Genomic DNA, 19350 nt, shown 5'->3' with positions numbered 1-19350 from the left:
TGATATTTTCCTCTGGCTTTCTACCTTCCTCCTGAGATCAGGTGGTGGAATGCCAGCCAGTAAGTACAGGCTGTCCTTTGGTGTTGGCTTTAGACAGCCCGTTACTCCATGACAGAACAGAGTTTAGAACAGAGTTTAATTTCTTAGCATGGACAGATTGTTCCCACACTGAACATGCATACTCTGTTATGAAGTAGCACAAGGTAATAGCATTGGCAAAGTAACTGCATTGGCTCCCCACTTTGAGGTTTAATTTCTTAGCATGGACAGATTGTTCCCACACTGAACATGCATACTCTGTTATGAAGTAGCACAAGGTAATAGCATTGGCAAAGTAACTGCATTGGCTCCCCACTTTGAGGTGACCAACTTTCAGAGGATGTTGTTACGGGTGCTAACTTTCCCTTTCATCTTCTCTATATGTGCTTTGAAGGGGAAAGTGTCCGGTCCAATGTCACCCCCAGGTAGACAGGGTGTGGATGATTAACCTGTGGGATTCCATCCTAGGTGATGTTTAGTTGCCACTTGGCTTCTTGGTGGCATAGGTGAAAGGCCATCACCTGTGTCTTGGTCAGGTTGGCACGAAGTTGGTTCTTACTGTAATAAATTGAGAGGTTGCTCAGTGCACATGTTAGCTGATTCTTGAAAGCGGCAAAGTCCTTCTGTGACATGATATATAGATCATTGGTGTATATAAAGCTCCTCCTATTGTTGTGTATGGGCTGGTCATTGGTATATATGTTGAAGAGGGTTGGTGCTAGTACAGTGCCCTGTGGGAGGCCATTTCATTGTTGTCTCTAGCACAGGGTTTCTCAAACAGGGGTCGCCGCTTGTGTAGGGAAAGCCCCTGGCGGGCCGGGCCGGTGCGTTTACCTGCCCCATCTGCAGGTCCGGCCGATCGCAGCTCCCACTGGCCGCGGATCGCTGCTCCGGGCCAATGGGAGCTGCTGCAAGCTGGGGCTTTCCTACACAAACAGCGACCCCTGTTTGAGAAACCCTGGTCTAGCCGCTCCATTTCTTGCACAGTTCTACATATAAACATCTGTCCTCCAGAAGAGATCGGATGAGCTGCGTTCGGTTGTAGTCGTGTCATTTTGTAGACTTTGGCAAGCAAGTTTTGGTGGTTGACTGTGCTATGTAGTCATGTATCTGGACAACAACCTCATCTTTTCCACCAGTCAGGCTCATGATCAGCAAGTCTGCCGCATCCTAGGACTTCGCCAGCACCATCTATACGCGAAGCCTGAAAAATGCAAGTTGGACCAGGATCCAATATCTCCCCCAAGGAATTAACCATGGACCCATGCAATCATTGAGGGATTTTCCAGCCTGGTTACTCCTCCGACTGCCCTTCAGCCAAAAGGAGTCCAGCTCACCAGAGTCTTTGGAAGCCCAAACCACCTTTGATCAACTAAAAGAGTAGCTCACCACAGCACTCATCTTGGTTCACCCAGATCCTGCTAAACCATTCACGGTGAAGGCTGATGCAGCCAATTTCGCCCTGGGTGCAGTACTGTCCCAACTGGTGGGTCCTGACAGTGGACTTCACCCATGTGCCGATGACTCTCGCAAGCTAGCCCTAGCAGAGAAGAATTATGATATCTGGGATAAGGAACTCTTAGCTATCAAGGCAACATTTGAGGAATGGCAACACCTGCTAGAGGGGGCCAGGTTCTCTGTCCAAGTGCTCACAGATCACAAGAACCAGGAATATCTTCCAACAGCCAGACACCTCAACCAACAACAGATCCACTGGTCCCTCTTCTTCACCTGGTTTAACTTCATTGTCACCTAGCACCCAGGAGCAACAAATGGGAAGGCCGGTGCCCTGTCCCGTAAGGCCGAGTACCTGCAAAGGGGTGAGAACTCCCTTTATGATTCTAAAGGAATCCAGCTTCATCAATGGCACAGAAGATGAAGCCTAATGGAGCCCATTCGTACCTTGTTACCCAACGACCCCTTTGCTGCTCACATCCTCCAGACTCTGGAGAACGCTGACTCCTCACTAGCCCCCAGGTTCAGGTTCCAAGATATGGTAGAGGACCCCAAGGACCATAGCTATGTCTGGAAACGGCATGTCATGATGCACCCCTTGCAGGGCACTTCGGCCACCTCAAAACCTGGAACCTAATCACAAGGAGTTTCTGGTGCCCAGGCTTACACACCTCAAAGAAGAGCTACCTAAGATCCTGTGCCCAGATCAAGTGCCCATGCTAAAAACTTGGCCTTTTCCGGACCATGCCCATTCCACCTCAACCATAGGCTACCGTTTCCATTGGCTTTATTGTGGAGCTGCCGCCTTCCCAGGGACATACAACAATCTTAGTCATAGTCGACCTCTTAACCAAAAGGGCACACTTCGCCCCCGGCCGCGCCATCCCCCTGCCTCTGCCTGGAATACATTTTTCAGTTCCATGGATGGCCATCAAGCATTGTGTCGGACCGTGGTTCTCAGTTCATTTCCCGGTTCTGGCAAGAGTTTCTACAACTTCTGGAGATTGAGCCTCTCCTCTCAATTGCCTACCCATCCACACACTAATGGACAAACGGAGCAGATCAACCAGATTTTTTAACCAATACCTGCTCTGCATCTTGAACTATTATCATGACAACTCCCATGTGCTAAGTTTGCTTACAATAATGCCACACATGCCTCTACTCAGCAAAGCCCGAATTTTGCCAAATATGATTTTCACTCTCTACTTTCTTCCGGATGTCCCCACGAACTCTCCAGTACCAGCAGTCAGAGATCTAGCTACCCATCTCCACCAGGTACACCAGGAACTCAAAGAGCACTTACAAGGAAGCATATAAATGTCATTTTGATTGGGATCACCCAGCTGTCCCCAACCTTTCCATAGGAGAAAAGTCTGGCTGTCCACCCACAATCTTAAATCTGCTCACGCCGCAGCCAAACCGGACCACCAATATCTGGGCCCTTTCAAGATTGAGGCATGAATCAACCCAGTAACATTCAGATTGCAATGACCCAAGTCCCTGAAAATCCGCCCTGTATTTCATGTCTCCCCTCTGAAGCCATACACGGAGAATCCATTCCCACATCACTCCAGCCCTCAGTCTCCCCCTGCCCCTGTAACAGTCCAAGGGCATGACGAGTGTATAGTTCGGCAAATTCTTGACTCCCCACTAGTCAGAGGGCAGCTCCGATAGTTGGTGGACCCGGAGGGTAACAGCCCAGAGGAGCAGTCCCGGGAACTGGCAAATCACATCCGTGCCCCAGATCTATTGTGGGCATTTCACAGAGACCACCCCAAGAAACCAGTCCTGGTGGTACCTTGAGGGCACCCTCAATGGGGGTGGTACTGCCAGGAGTAAGGTCCTCAGCTGCACCTGCTCAGTACTTCTAGTGCCCTAACGAGTCAACTAGGCTGCCGGACAGACCACCCTGCCTGACTGGCTGAGGAAATCAGCAGTCCGGTTCTTAAACCTAGCAGCAGCAGCTCCTCGCTGGCTGCTCAACATACATGTCCATGGCCTCTCTGCCTCCCTATGCTCCTCTCTCCAAGCCCTGCTCATGCTCTGCGCCTCCACCGCTCCAGCCCAGATCCTGCCCTGCCTCCAGTCCTGTTCCCATCCTGTTCCAGCTCTGCTCCTGCCTTCCCTGACTCCTGGTAAGCCAGTTCCGACCCTCGGCTCTGACTCCAACTCTGTCTTGACCCTTGGCTCTGGCATTCGGACTCCAACCACTAGGCCTGACTGCCTACAACCTGGTCCGCTGACAGCATGAGGGGAATGAGGTGTGTTGTGGGTGGCGTGAAGGGAGTGAGGCGTCTCAGGGGAGCAAGGTGCGTTGTGGGGCATAAGGTTTTGGAGGTGGGGATGGAGTGAGATGAAGGCATGGGGGGGAGTGAGGTGCATTGGGGGCGAGGGGAGCGAGGCAGTGGGGTTGGAGCGAGGTGTGTTTGTGGGGTCCTGAGGGGAAAGAGGTGTGACAGGGCGGACTGAGGGAAGCGGGGTGCAACGGGAGGCCTGGGGGTGGAGTCAGGTGAGGGCCTGAGGGGAGCGAGGTGCATTGGAGGCGAGGGGAGCGAGGCAGTGGGGTTGGAACGAGGTGTGTTTTTGGGGTCCTGAGGGGAGGAAGGTGTGTCAGGGGGCCTGAGAGGAAAGAGGTGTGACAGGGCGGACTGGGGGAAGCGAGGTGCAACGGGAGGCCTGGGGGTGGAGTCAGGTGAGGGCCTGAGGGGAGCGAGGTGCATTAGGGGGAGGGACTAAGGGGAGCAAGGTATGATTGGGGGGACAGGGAGGAGAGGGAGGTGGGGGCCTGAGGGGAGTAAGGTGCATTGGGAAGCGAGGTGCATTTGGGGGGCATGAGGGGGAAGTGAGGTGTGTTTGGGGGGAGGGGTGGAGCGAGGTGTATTCAGGAGCGGGGGGGCGAGGTGTATTCGGGGTGAGGTGACATTTATTGGGGGCAGATAGTTGAACGAGATGTATTGGGGGACTGGGGCAAGGCGCGTTCCGTGCGGGGGAGCAGCTATCATTGGGACAGGGAGTGGGTTAAGGTGTATTGGGCTGAGGTGGGTTTGGGGGAACGAGGTGTCTTCAGGGGGCAGGAGGAACAAGGGTGTGTGTGGACACACACATCCAGGCAGACACATGACACACCTATGTCTGACTCTCCTCTCACTACTGCACTAAGGGCGGGCGGGGGTCGCGGGGGGTCTCTGCCGAAAGCCAAGAACTAGCTGACCATCGTGGTGCTTGCAGGATGTTTGTACAGGAAATAGTTTAAGAGATGGAAAATGTCAAGTAGCATGTTCCAAAATCGCTGGAAATGGGGCACGGCACCTGCGGCAGGGCGGGTCGCAGCCACCTCAAATCACGAGTGCAAACGATCAGCACCTTTCGACCCAGGCCAGCCCTGCGTTTTCAGTCTGGACCAGCCTCAACAAAGACCAAAGAACCCCGAGAAAAGACTCTGAACAGGGGACCCTCGGGGCCAAGCTGAAGTTAACTAAACGCCTTGGTTATGAGAAGAGACCAAAAGTCTGGGACTGTAGAAGAGAAAAAGATGGGGTACAAGATGGCATCCATTACAGAAACAGCAACACTCTGCCAGCGTGAGCGTCTCGTGCAAAATGGATCCCAGCTCTCTGAACGGACTGACCGTTGGGTGAGAGACTGGAGGGAACTTGGTAATAAATATAGGCTCTAGACTGGGTTTTATATTTTTCTTTTATCTGTAACTGGAGGTTCTTGGAGACGCATGGTCCCCAATCTGTATTCCGCATCCCATGGGCTCCACACTCCTGAAACTAGAGATTTGTTCCAAACAGGGTCCACACCTGTGCAGTTGCTCTTGTCTTGCTCCAATCCGAGGGTATAAAGGACAGTGCTGACGGACGTCCCTCCAGTTCATCCCTCACTGCAAATCAGACGAGATCCACTGCAGAGGGGAAGTGGAATACAGACAAGGACCACATTCTTGGACAATACGTAAGTATCCTCCATTTCTTCTTCGAGTGCTGGTCCCAATGTGTATTCCACACTTGGGTAATTAGCGAGCAGTACTCAGACAGGACGAGGGTGCAAAGATGCAGTTGGGCCCGATGTCTGTAACGCCTCTGTCCCACTAGCTGCATCTGCAGCCTCGAAGTGGTGATGCTGAATTTGCCCCGTCTGGGGAAAGGCGATGTGCCAACTGATAGTGAAGGAGGATGCAGCCAGAAATTCATTTAGTCTCTGAGCAGATGTTTGTCCCCATGTTCGTTCTGCTATAACAACAAACACCCAAAGCGGTTTTCTAACTGGTGGCGTTGTTCCCTGCAGGTGGAATGCCAAAGCTCATCTGATGTCGAGAGTGGAGTCTCCCATCTTCCTCGGAAGCATGAGGTTTAGGAAAGAAAATTGGTGAGCAAGCAGGTTGATTCACGTGGAACTCATGTTAGGGATGAATTTCAGATGGAGGCAAAGGGAAACCCTCTCCTTATGAAATACGGAGTACGGCGGGTCTGCCATAAGAGCTCCTAGTTTGCTCACCCTTCTGGGACAGCAACTCAGAAGGTGACCTTCATGGAGAGGAAGGACATGGAACAAGTGGCCAGTGGTTCATAACCAACGGGAAGGCTTTAAGGAGTCCTCTTGGGAATCTGACTGTTGTTCGGTGATTAAAAATAGAATAGCAGGAGAATGGAAGGCGCTAATTGCTGCAGGTGGACTCACAGCAAGCTGGAAGAAAGCCCAACATCTTGAGATGAAGGATGTAGTCAAGAAGAGCAGGAAAACCCACCAACCCAGAGGTCAAATAAGTCCATTGCATCCAGGTGAAGAAATGTCTCCATTTAGCCAGACCGCATTTTCTAGTGGACTCTTTTCTGGTTCAATTAAGAATAGGCTGGATGTTTTCCAAACATGAACGTTCTAGGTCTGATGCCCAGGCCGTAAGGTGGAAAGGGTCTGGGTTGCGGGGCGTCTGGCTGTGCCGTTCCCCTGGGTCAACAGGTTGGGGAAGGGTTGGATGCTGATGGGATGATGTGCCACCATTTGCAGAAGGAAGCTGTCTGGGGTCCATGGTATGCAATGAGAATGACTCGAGTTTTGTCGTGACGAATCTCAGTGCCTGTGGTAGTAGCGGGAGGGGAGAAAAGGCGTATCTCAGGTGGGACAAGGGTGTTGTTCTTGCAGCCCTTGCCCATAGCAGCCCTGGAGCGATATAGGGCAAATTCCTTGTTTGTCTGGGATGCCCACAGGTCCCAGGATGGCATTTTCCACTGGGTGAATCTCTCGTTCAGGCCGGAATTGTGTAAGTCCCATTCATGGTCTGTGGAGACGTGTCTGCTGAGATTGTCCTCCAAAGAATTCTGTGCCCCTGGTAGGTATGTCACCAAGATCATTGTGCAGCTCCTGACATACCAGTTCCATTAGTTGATGGCCTCTACCCACAGAAGAAGGGATCTTGCTCCACCTTGTTTGTTTACATAGGAGACAGTCGTCATGTTGTCTGACGTTATTTGGACATGGCTGGATAGAATCAGTGGGAGGAATAGATGGCAGGCTAGGCAGACTGCTCTCAGCTATAGCCGACTGATATGCACTCTGGACAAGTGCCCTGTGCAGGGTGATTGCCCATGTGCGCTCCCCATGGGGTGTGAATGCAACAAAAGGGACTCCCTCGCGCACTGGCTCTGGGTTTGTCCACCAGGCCAAAGAAGTCTTAAGCTTGGCTGGAATTTAGGCCAATAAGTTTAGGCTTGAAATTAAAGGCAGGCGTCTAGGCATCAGAGCAGTGAAGTTCTGGAACAGACTCCAAAAGGGCAAAAACCCTAACTTGTTACAAGACTGAGTTTGATAAGGTCACGGAGGGGGTGGTATGAAGAGATTGCCTGCAAGGGCATGTAGCCGATCTGCAACTGCTAGCAGCAAATATCTCTGATGGCTGATGATAGGACACTAGATGGGGCGGGCTCTGAGTTACTACAGAGAATTCTTTCCCAGGTGTCTGGCTGGTGGCTCTTGCCCACACGTTCAGGGTCTAACTGATCACCATATCTGGGGTAGGGAAGGAATTTCCCCTCAGGTCAGATTGGCAGAGACCCTGGGGGTTTTTCCACCTTCCTCTGCAGCATGGGGCATGTGTCACTTGCTGGTTTGAACTAGAGTAAGTGGTGGGTTCTCCGTAACTTGAAGTCTTTACATCAAGATTTGAGGACTTCAGTAACTCAGCCAGAGGTTATGGGTCTATTACAGGAGTGGGTGGGTGAGGTTCTGTGGCCTGTGAGGTGCACGAGGTCAGCCTAGATGACCATGATGGTTCCTTCTGGCCTTAAAGTCTATGAATCTATGAGAACTGTTACGCTGATGTTCATGTCGTCATATCAGAGAGAGGACTGCAGACAACAAGTGGAGCCTGGCAAACGGCATGACCCAAGTACACGAGGCCATGTGGCCTAATAGGGAAAGACAGCCTTTGACTGCGGTTCATGGTTTGAGCGTAACTTTTCTTATCAAGTTGAGTTTCTCACCATTGGGAGGTAGGCCCTTGGTGAGATCCAAACTAGGGTAGCCCCCATCAAGTCTATCGTCCTTGTGGGAGGTGAAGTGGACTTTTCTTTGTTTACGTAGACTCCCAGGGATGCCAGGAGAGTAAGAATATGATTGGTGACTGACCTCCTGACTGGATTTGCCCGTTAGTAGCCAATCATCCCGGTATCACTGAGAAGACCTTCGTGAAGACACTCGGTGCTCTGGTTAGTCCTGAAGGACTCTGAACTGGCAGGGTTCTTGCCCTACCAGAAACCCGAGAAACCTTCTGTCCGGCTGATACGTGTCCACATGAAAGTAAGTATCTTTGATGCTGAGAGCCACGCACCACGCACCCTCTTCTAAGGGGAGGATTATTGATGCCAGCGTAACCATTCGGAGTCTTGACTTGCTGTCGAAGATTGAGAATGAGCCTCCAGCCTCCATTTTTCTTGGGAGCAAGGAAGAATGGGGAGTAGAACCCCTTTGCCTTGAGGCTCCATGAGCAGCACCTGGTGGAGAGAACCCAGCTGCTGATGGAGAATCTCCTTGGGACAGGGAAGCAGGGCGAGAAACTCAATAACATAGCACCCACTCATCTTTGTTGTTACTGCCCTCCAGTGGTGTGCAAAGAGGGCCACCAAAGGCTTGGGGGAGGGGAGGGAATCAATAGAGCTACCCAACGATAGAACTATCTCAAGCGTCCCATCAAAAGAAACCCTAGTTGGCGGGTGGGCTTGAGCAGTGGCGGCTGAGGTGGAAGAAGCCAGCGATCTCTGTCTGTGAACCCTTTGTCGTTTACGCGGCGATTCGTAAAGGTGCTGGGGGGCGGGGACATGGCTGGGCCTGGAGCTGTGTTTGGGGTGTTCCCTCTTCGGGGCTAAGGCCCAGGGAGCGGAGGGTTGTCCTAGAGTCCTTCAGGGAGTGAACTGATTCATTCATCTTCTCATTGAAAAAATAAGATTCCTCAAAGGGCGAGTGCTCAGTGGCTTTCTGGACCTCCCTGGGGAACCCTGAAGCATGAAGCCACAACTCACGTCTCATGACAGCGGCTGTGGCAATGGCTCGAGCTGCACCCAATGAGGCCAGTAACGACGGCTTAGCCACCTGCCTTCATCGATGAGGGCTTGGAATTGGCCCTCGGCCTCCTGGGGCGGTTTATCTTTGAGCCCCACCAATGTAGCGGAGTTTGTGAAGTTGCGTTTCGCCAACAGGGGCTGGTAGTTGGTGCTTCAAACTTGGAGGCTGGTAGATGAAAATAGCTTCGGCCCTGAGAGGCCAAGGCGTTTATCACCCTGGTCAGATGGAGTTGGCCTGGGGGACTGTAATCCGGACGGTTCTCTGGCTGCCTGTACCACCAAGGAGTTCGGCGCTGGGTGGGTGAACAGGAACTGGGCCCCTTTCAGTGGAACCAAGTTCTATTTTTCTGTCCTTTTCAGGGGATGGGCACAGGAGGGCCTAGCGGGCTCCAAAATGGCTTCCTTCTAGGAGCCTACACTGTCTGTCGTGGACCTCCTCAAGAGGGATCTGGAGCTCGGGTCATGAGCCTCTGTAAAAGCTCCTGCTACTGCCTGTAGTCATCAGGCAGGAGAGGGGATGATGGCATATTTGCCTCATTGGGGGAGGAGGATGACACACCCGTTAAAACCGTCGCAGCCAGTTTGATTTCCTCCTCCGCATGCCCCGACAGAGCCTGTGGTACCATAGGGGAAGGTCCAGAACAATTCCTGCTTGGATCTCAAGAGCCCCAATAAGGTCAATATGATGGGTCAACCGGCTGGGGGAAAGGGAGTCCCCCAAGGCATTGGACATCATCGGTCCCTTTGGTAGTGGATGGCTCCAAGACATCCTAGAGGTTCTGTCCGGACTGATCTCTCTCTCTGAGGGGTTGAAGTCTTGTGCAGGTGGTCAGATTCCTCTGGTGAAAAAGTCATCTCATGTTTTACCAGCGGTACCGGAGGAGGAATGCTCCGACCTGCAGATGTAGTAGGGTTTTCAAAGTGATTTCTTCTGGTGTAGAGATGTCTCTGAGGAGAACTGGACTGATAACAGAGGAGACAGCGGGTATATAAAAGCTAAAAATATTCTCCGGAGTAGTAAAGGTCTCAGTTTAAGCTGGAGTACGGGGGGTACTGGAGGTTGGTGCCGACAGAGCTGGTGTGCCCGAGGACGGATCCATCATGGACTGAGGCAGTCCTGTGGAAGGGAAGTCCAGGGTGGAACTCCCAGACGGAGCCGTGGGATGCCGATCCTTCAGTCTAGGAGTTGGAGGTGGAGTTGGTACCGACGGATCCTTCCCCTTTCACACCGTCCCTTCTTGCATGGAAGATTTAGGCAGCTCTAAGCACTTAGGAACCGTGCGCAAGGACTCTCCTGACGTGGACCGAGTACGGGGGGGCGGGAATCTTTTCTTTTAGAGGCCGTTCTGGAAGGGAATCCGTCCTTGTATCTACTGCAGCGCTGAGTTTCTGAAGTACTGGTACCCTGCCCTGCCAGCGTGACCTCTCAGCGAGGTCGCACTGTGCGGAGGACACCCAGTGTACTTTACAAAATGGCTTCCGCCATGTGACCACATGGAGGAAACCATTTTGTTTTGGTACAAGTGGCCTTGCGGGTGGCTCCACTACATCACTGATGGCCATGCCCCTTACTCTCATGAGAGGGTTTCCTGGGTTTAACAGACCCTGTCTCAATCCCGGAGCTCAGGTGGCCGCTCACACATTCCCGGAATACCAGGCATGCCGGTACTTCTGGGAATGACGTGGGCCCGCCCCCACCTGGGTGACCTCGCACGCAGTCGTTCCACACCGCGGGGGGGAGGTGGTGCCATTTTGAGGCATGCGCAACCCCGCCGGCGTGACCTCACACGCACAGTGTGTGTACAAGATCGGGCCGCGTGAGGGGTGCCATTTGGAGGAGCGCGTTGCCCCGCCCCCGCAGGCGCGAGCTCCCATGCTCCTTAAAATGGCGTCCGCCATCCAATACTGGCTTTGTCTCAGTGTCGGATGGGGGGCAAACCCCCAAAAGAGGACTGCCCAGTTCAAAACCAGATAGGCAGCCTCCCTACTAGGTGCTTGTGCTCAGACGGGCGCTTCCCACAGTCTGAGGCGGCTGCCTGTGGGGCCTGGATCCGATTGCGGTCTCCAGGCCTTCAGACATTGCCGCTTCTTCCCTCCCTGAAGAAGGGAGCTAACGCTGCACTTGCTGAGCGTCTCCGAGACCACCCTGGTGTTTGTCGCTGCTGGAGAAGGAACGGGGGCAGGCAGCCCGGTTCTTAAATCCCGAGACTCTGCGGGGAGAACTAGCCTACGAACCAGTAAACGAGTACGGCGACGGAACGACGTACGTGATCGAAACCTGCAGGTTCCGAAAGAACAAGGATCGCTATGGACACCGAGACCGCCGCATGGCCTGAGTCGGAGTCAAGGAGAAACTGGAGGGGCGCCGGTCCAACCTGGGGTCCGAGCACGAGGAGGACAACGGCGCGGGCGTCGACCAACGGACACCGCTTGCCGTCAGCCACGTGCGGAATACACATCGGGGACGTCGACACAGCAGCCGTGGCTGGGTTCGGGCTGCGGGGCTATAAAACCCCAGGCTCTGAAATCCCACCACGGGAGCAACGTTCAGCCCGAGCCCCCCAAGTCTGAGTCAGCTGACCAGGCTCTGAGACTCAGTGTTAGGGGTTTGTTATTGCCGTGTAGCCGTATCCAGAGGGACCAACCTGGCCTCGCCAGTCCTGTTCCGTGCACCTCTTCTAGATCTTTATCGTAAGCGGCGTTCAACAAGCTTATATGCGGTTTTACGCTGGACACAGCCAGGCGCTTTGCACTCAGGACATAAGCGCAGCCAGATTGGGTCAGACCAAAGGTCCATCCAGCCCAGTATCCTGTCTTCCGACAGTGGCCAACGCCAAGTGCCCCAGAGGGAGTGAACCTAACAGGTCATGATCAACTGATCTCTCTCCTGCCATCCATCAGGACGGACAGTGTTGAACTGAGGGGAAGCCGGCGCCCTGGGGCGCCCTCTCTTCCCACACAGGCAGCGGGTTGATGCACTCGGCTGAAACAAGGGGGTGGGTGGGGGGGTGCGAATTGCTAGCCTGCATTGGGGGAGAGCGGGCAGCAGAGCTGGGAGGGTTCGCCCTGGTGGGCACGGACTAGGCAGGTGGTAGAGAATCACCTGGGTAGCTCGGGTGGCCCTGAAAACTGTCCCAGTGTGATGGGGGAGGCAGGGGGAGCAAGGTACATTTTTTGGGGGGGAAGGGCATGGGTGGATTGAGGTGTGTTGGGGGAGCGAGGTGTGTTTTGGGGGACAGGGAGAGCGAGGTGTCTTTGGGGAAGCTTTGGAGGCTTGGGGGGGAGAAGTGTATTTGGGGAGGGTGGGGGGAGAGATGTGTTGGAGGGGGTCAAGGTATATTGTGGGGAGCAAGGTGTATTCAGTGGGAGCGAGGTTTATTCAGGGGCTCCACGGGGGAGAGTGAGATGTATTTGGGGAGACCTGGGGCAGCATGTATTCTGGGGGGGGTCGGGGCAGAGCAAGATGTATTCCAGGAGGTCCTGGGGGGGCTAGCAAGGTGTATTTAGAGGAATCCAGGGGGGAGTGTGGTATATTCAGAGGTCGGGGGGGGAGGGCAAGGTGTATTTGGAGGGGTCCAGGGGAGTGTGGTATATTCAGAGGTCTGTGGGGGCTAGTGAGGTGTATTTGGAGGGGTCGGGTGTGTGTGTGTGGGGTACATTCAGAGGTCGGGGGAGCGAGGTGTATTCGGAGGGATCGGGGGGGGCATGGTATATTCAGAGGTCTGGGGGGCCTGTATATTCAGAGGTCCAAGGGGGGAGCATTGTGTATCCGAGGGGCGTGGTATATTCAGAGGTTGGGGGGGGGCTAGTGAAGTATTTTTGGAGGAATCCGGGGCTGGGGTGGCGAACGAGATATGTTTGGAAGGGTCGGGGGGGGCGTGGTATATTCAGAGGTCGGGGGGGGGGCTAGTGAGGTATATTTGGAGGAGTCCAGGGTATGTGTGAATGAAATGTATTTGGAAGGGTCAGGGGGGTATATTCAGAGGTCGGGGGGGCTAGTGAGGTGTATTTAGAGGAGTCCGAGGGGTGAACGAGATGTATTTGGAGAGGTCAGGGGGGTGTGGTATATTCAGAGGTCCAGGGGGCATGGTGTATTCAGAGGTCAGGGTGTAGTCAGAGGTCGGGGGCATGGTGTATCCGGGGGGCATGGTATATTCAGAGGTTGGGGGGACGTGGTGTATTCAGAGGTCGGGGGGACGTGGTGTATTCAGAGGTCCGGGGGGGCGTGGTGCATCCGGGGAGCATGGTATATTAGGGGTCGGAGGATGGATTCAGAGGTCAGGGGGGCATGGTGTATCCAGGGGGCGTGGTGTATTCAGAGGTCCAGAGGGCGTGGTGTATTCAGAGGTCGGGGGGCGTGGTGTATCTGGGGGGCGTGGTGTATTCAGAGGTCCAGAGGGCGTGGTGTATTCAGAGGTCGGGAGCTGTGGTATATTCAGAGGTCCAAGGGGCGTGGTGTATTCAGAGGTCGGGGGGCGTGGTGTATTCAGAGGTCGGGGGGGCATGGTGTATCCAGGGGGCGTGGTGTATTCAGAGGTCCAGAGGGCGTGGTGTATTCAGAGGTCGGGGGGCGTGGTGTATTCAGAGGTCAGGGGGCGTGGTGTATTCAGAGGTCAGGGGGCGTGGTGTATTCAGAGGTCAGGGGGCGTGGTGTATCCAGGGGGCGTGGTGTATTCAGAGGTCCAGAGGGCGTGGTGTATTCAGAGGTCGGGAGCTGTGGTATATTCAGAGGTCCAAGGGGCGTGGTGTATTCAGAGGTAGGGGGCGTGGTGTATCTGGGGGGTGTGGTGTATTCAGAGGTCAGGGGGGCATGGTGTATCCAGGGGGCGTGGTGTATTCAGAGGTCCAGAGGGCGTGGTGTATTCAGAGGTCGGGGGGCGTGGTGTATCTGGGGGGCGTGGTGTATTCAGAGGTCCAAAGGGCGTGGTGTATTCAGAGGTCGGGAGCTGTGGTATATTCAGAGGTCTAAGGGGCGTGGTGTATTCAGAGGTCGGGGGACGTGGTGTATCGGGGGGACTGTCACTCACTCACCCTCGGAGCAGTACTCCCCCCTCCAGCCGGGCAGGCAGACGCGGGCGCCCAGCTCGTCGCAGGCGTAGTGCCCGAAGGGGTCGTCGCGGGGGCGGCAGTAGTCGGAGCAGCCCTCGCCGTAGTAGTGCTCGTCACACAGCACGTGGTAGGAATAGCGCAGCTCGCTCTGCTCGCCCAGCTGCACGTCCTGGGACCAGTCCTCACCCACCGCCAGCCGGCGCCGCGTGGCCAGGCGGCTGATCAGGTTCTGGGCGTCCTCTGAGGGGTTGGAGGGCGGGGGGGGGGGGGAGGGAAGAGGAGAAACGGACGGTCAATGAAGAGCCTGGGAAAAGCACAATGCTTCCCCTCCCCCCTTCCCTGCAATGACCCCCCTCTCTCATGGGGCAGGGCCAAAAACCGGGCCCTTCAGCACAAAGGGCCTGAGCCAGACACCACTGAAGTCAAAGGGCCTTGGGACGAGGCATAGACATTGCTCACTTCAGCTGAAGGAGGAGCTCCGTTAGCCAGCAGCGGTAGTAAGGCCATTATCCTCTATACGGACCAGCCACTACAGGGAAACACAGAATACTGACCCAACAGGGTAATGCCCTTTGCTCCCTACCCAGAGGAGGGGTCACTCTTAAAGAGGTGTGGGCCAGGTCCTTTAACAGAGTCCGAGGACAGGAGGGACCTCTGCGATCATCCAGCGTGACCCCCAGTGTAACAAGGCCAGAGCACTTCCCATTGGCGCTAGAGCAGATTGTTTCGTAAGACATCCACAGTCTTAAGTTTAAAATCGTCAGGGATGGAGAATCCACCTCGACCCGTGATCAGTTGTCCCAATGGGTAATGCCCCTCACTGTTGAAATTGTGCATCTGATATTCCCGTCTGACTATTTCCAGCTGCAACTTCCAGCCGTCAGATTGTGTTTGACTTTTCTCCCCTAGACCGAAGAGCCCTTGATTAAATATTTGTTCCCCCTGTAGGTGCTGATAGACGGGGATGAAGTCACCCCTGAACCTTCGCTTTGCTAAGCTAAATACATCGAGCTCCTTGAGTCAGGCACTACCAGGCAGGTTTTCTAACCCTCTGATCATTCTCATGACTCTTCTCTGACCCCTCTCCGATTTACCAACATCCTTCTTGAACGGTGGGCACCAGAACCGGGCACAGGATCCCAGCAGCGGTCGCACCAGGGCCGAACACAGAGGGGAAATAACCTCTCTGCTCCTCCTCGAGATTCCCCTGTTTATACATCCCAGGATCACCTTGGCTCTTTTGGCCCCAGCGTCGCACTGGGAGTTCATGGTCAGCCAATTATTCGTTCCCCCCACCCCAAAACGTCTTTCAGAGTCACTGCTTTCCAAGAGAGAGTAGCCCAAATTCTTTCCTTTCTAATTCCCATAATGAACTCGCTGCATCAGCTCCCCTCACTCCATTGGCTTAAATCCCGCCCCCAGCCCACCCGGGATCCCTTCTCCATCCGCCACCCCACTCAGTGCCCCCCACCCGCCATGAATCTGCCCAGCTGGCAGCTGCTTGCCCTCTACCCAGGCAGACAGAATCATAGCGATGTGGGGCCGGAAACCATCTAGTCCAGCCCCCTGTGCGGAGTCCGGACCAAATAACCCTAGACCAGGCCTGACAGGTGTTTGTCCAGTGACAGGAATTCGATAACCTCCCTTGCAAGCCTACTCCCGAGCTTCCCTCCCCTGAGAGCTCCGAATATCTACCTTCAATCTCCCTCGCGGCAGATTAAGCCCATTTTTTCTTGTCCTCCCTCCAGCGGACATGGAGAACAACTGATCCCTGTCCTCCTTAGAACAGCCCTTAATGGATTTGACGACTGTTCTCAGGTCCCCCCTCAGTCTGCTTTCCTCCAGACTAAACAGGCCCCGTTTTTTTAACCTCTCCTCCTAGGGCAGGTTTGCTAAACTTTGGATCCTTTTTGTTGCTCTCCTCTGGCCTCTCTCCAATTTGCCCACATCTCTCCTAAAGCGCGGCGCCTAGAACTGGCCATCGTCCTCCAGCTGTGGCTTCCGCAGTGCCGAGTAGAGTGGGATAGTTACCTCCCGTGTCTGACATACGGCACTCCTGTTAATACCCCCCAGAATGATATTAGATTAAAACTGCATCACACTGTCGGCTCCTATTCAGTTTCATATCCACTAGATTCCTCCCGTTTCTTTTTCAACACTATTATCCCCTGGCCAGTTATTCCCCAAGCATTTGATTTTTCCTTCCCCAGGGAAGTATTTCACACTGGTCTCTACTGAATTTCCTCTTGTTGAGTTCAGACCAATTCTCCAATTTGTCCAGGTCGTTTTCAGTTCCAGTCCTATCCTCCAAAGTGTTTGCAATCCCTCCCAGCTCGGTGTCATCTGCTGATTTTATAAGCATCCTCTCCACTCCATTGTCCAAGTCATTCATGAAAATATTGAACGGTACCGGCCCCGGGACTGACCCCTGCGGGACCCCACCAGTTACACCCTCCCAACTGAGAGCAAACCATTGATAACTACGCTCTGAGCACCGTCTTTCAACCAGCTGCACACGCACCCGATAGTCGTTCCATCTAGACCCACACTTCCCTAGGCTGCTTAGGAGAAGGTCATGTGGGAAGGTGTCAAAAGCCTTCCTAAAAATCAAGATACATCACATCTAGTTTTACACACACACCCCCCGATCGAGTAGGCCCGTGACCCTGCACACACCTCACAGATGGGGCCAAGTAGGTGTACCCACAGCACGTGCCCCCCACCCAATTACACCTCCTCCCCCCACAGCACCCCCCCTCCATCCACCTGGGACCCCGCCTTGTCCCCACTCCCTTGCGATCCGTGACACTAGCGCCAACCTGTAAGGGGAAAGAACAATGCCCCCTTCTTGCCCCCACATGTGTCGGGGGAGGGGCCGACCCAGCCCAGGCAGGAAGGGGGTCAGACGCTGCCTTTGGGGGAGAGCCTGTGTCTATTTGCCGTTCCCATCCGTGCCTGAGTTCCCGCCACACCCCCTTCTCCAGCACTCGCTCTCCTGCCTCCAGCGCCCCCACAACACACACCTAGCACCCCTCCTCCCCACCCAACCCCTGACCCTTACCCCCTCCTCCCCACCCACCCAATTCCCACACCCCTCTCTCCTCCTGCACCTCTACCCCCACACCCAACCGTCACACCCAGCACCCTGTGGAGAATGTGGGAATGTCTTGTAACATTTTAAGGAACAGTGTATGATGCAGTTTACCCACTGCCTGGGAAGGGGTCAGTGCCTCCTCTGGGGATAGGGGGATTGAGGGACATGTGTATAACATCTCTGCCTGAGGCTGTATCCTCCCTGCAGAGCCTAAGCCGGCATAGCTCCCTAGTATAGACGCAGCGTATGCGACAGAAGGAGTGCTGGCCTGTATGGTAGCACCAGCTCCCCGACCGACAGTAGCCAAACCACCAGAAGCACTGTGTGTCTCCACTGACGGCTGTGTTGGCATAGCCAAGTTGGCTGGGGGGGCAGTGGCTTTTTCACACCCCCGACCGACAGAGCTATGCCAGGCTACGTTTTATGACTCTAGCGTGGCCCGAAAGTGCCGTCAAGAACTGAAAGGAACCCACACAGATGAATGGCAGATCCAGGGACTGGCATAGGAACCCTTCACCCCCAGCCGCCCGAGAAAGAGAAGAGCTGGGATCCAGCAGGGGTGAGGACAGAAACATAGGCGGGACCAGGCCTAGGTACAGAGACACAAGGTGGCCCCCAGGACAGCTGCTTCTGCGCAGATAAACTCTGTCTTAAGCTTGGCTTTTCCATGCACATCTCAGCACTCTCCGAGGCTAGATTCCTGATGACTAATCAATGCTCCATTGTCCTGAAAAGGCTGCCTGGTCTCACCAGGCGTACGCCCTGGGTGCACGGCTCCCTGAAGGGGTACAAGTGCCTATAGGAGTCTGAACTTGGCTGGTCTCTCGATAGAGCATCCGGACAGAAATGAGGTCCCAGAGTTTTGGGAAAAGCTATGCTCAAGGCAAGGCAAGACCTAGTGGTCCTTCTAAGACAGTGGTTTTCAACCAGGGGTAGGCATACCCCTAGGGGTACACAGACGTCTTCCAGAGGGTACATCAACTCATCTAGATATTTGCCTAGTTTTACAACAGGCTCCATAAAAAGCACTGGCGAAGTCAATGCAAACTAAAATCTAATACAGACCACGACGTGTTTATACTGCTCTATAATACTACACAGTCACTGAAAAGTACAATATTTATATTCCAATCGATTCATTTTATACTTACATGGTCAAAATGAGAAAGTCAGTGATTTTTCAGTACTAGTGTGCTGAGACACTTTTGTATTTTTATGTCTGATTTTGTAAGCAAGCAGTTTTTAAGTGAGGTGAAACTTGGGGGTACGCAAGATTAATCAGACTCCTGAAAGGGTTACGGTAGACTGGAAAGATTGAGAGCCACTGTTCTAAGGGACTGGATGAAGGCCAGAGCACTGGACCCATATTGATCCATGACAGCTGGTGGCAGTAGTGGGATACTGGATGCACCAGTAGTGTTTTGCATCCAGTGTTCACTGTAGAAAAAAAAAAAATCAAACCACCAAGGTTAGTGAAAGGAAACAGTAAGGCAAATGGTGTGGAAGACTGTAGAGCTGTACAGAGCAAGAAGGCTAACCGCTGAACAGTTAAACAGGGCACAGATGGCTGCACGACTTGAGAAGGACAATTGGGCAAGAACCATGGTCCAGACCCAGAAGGGGTTCCGGGTGAGCAGCCCAGTTTGAGAGCAGAGAAGAGGGGAGAATCGGAGAATGCCCCAACACAAGAGCTGGAGCAGCAGAGACTGGGGCTGAAAGCAAAGGAGCTTCAAACGGAGGCACCGACGCTGGAGACAGCCAGGTCCAGCAGCTGAGCAAGAACAAGACGCGCGAGCGCGCCGCAGCCAAAACACGAGTCATGACAGAGGGACGCATGCACCGGAAATCAAGGCGCCAAGGAGCAAGAGGCCGTGTGGAACCCCAGCTGGGGAGATCTACTCCATAGATACAACATTACTGCCCCACTTAGAGGAGGATGGGGATAGAGATGCCTTCCTCGCTGCCTCGGAGACTGCTTACATCCGAATTGACCCCTAGGACAAGGTTTCAGCCGGAGTGTGCAGACGACCAGGGGAGGGACATATACGGAGGTTGCCACCCCGGTGGGAGAATAGCTCCACCAATGGGGTACAGGTGCAGGAGTCACTTCTCTGGAGACTTTGTTGGGTTAGAACAATTCCACCCAGCGTG

General features: G+C 54.1%; 1 protein-coding gene across 1 annotated transcript in view; it reads right to left on the bottom strand.

The window, feature by feature from the left end:
- Nucleotides 1–19350, bottom strand: part of DLL3 (delta like canonical Notch ligand 3) — a 77541-nt gene that overhangs the window by 20498 nt on the left and 37693 nt on the right. Inside the window, exon 4 of the mRNA XM_065420988.1 lies at nt 14088–14345. Within this exon, the coding sequence (XP_065277060.1) occupies nt 14088–14345 (258 nt within the window). The remainder of the gene's footprint in view (nt 1–14087; nt 14346–19350) is intronic.

The sequence above is a fragment of the Emys orbicularis genome, chromosome 21 (genome assembly GCF_028017835.1).
Source record: "Emys orbicularis isolate rEmyOrb1 chromosome 21, rEmyOrb1.hap1, whole genome shotgun sequence".
Classification (NCBI taxonomy): domain Eukaryota; kingdom Metazoa; phylum Chordata; order Testudines; family Emydidae; genus Emys; species Emys orbicularis.
The sequence above is the reverse complement of the archived record's forward strand: the minus strand, read 5'-3'. Positions and strand labels throughout refer to the sequence as shown.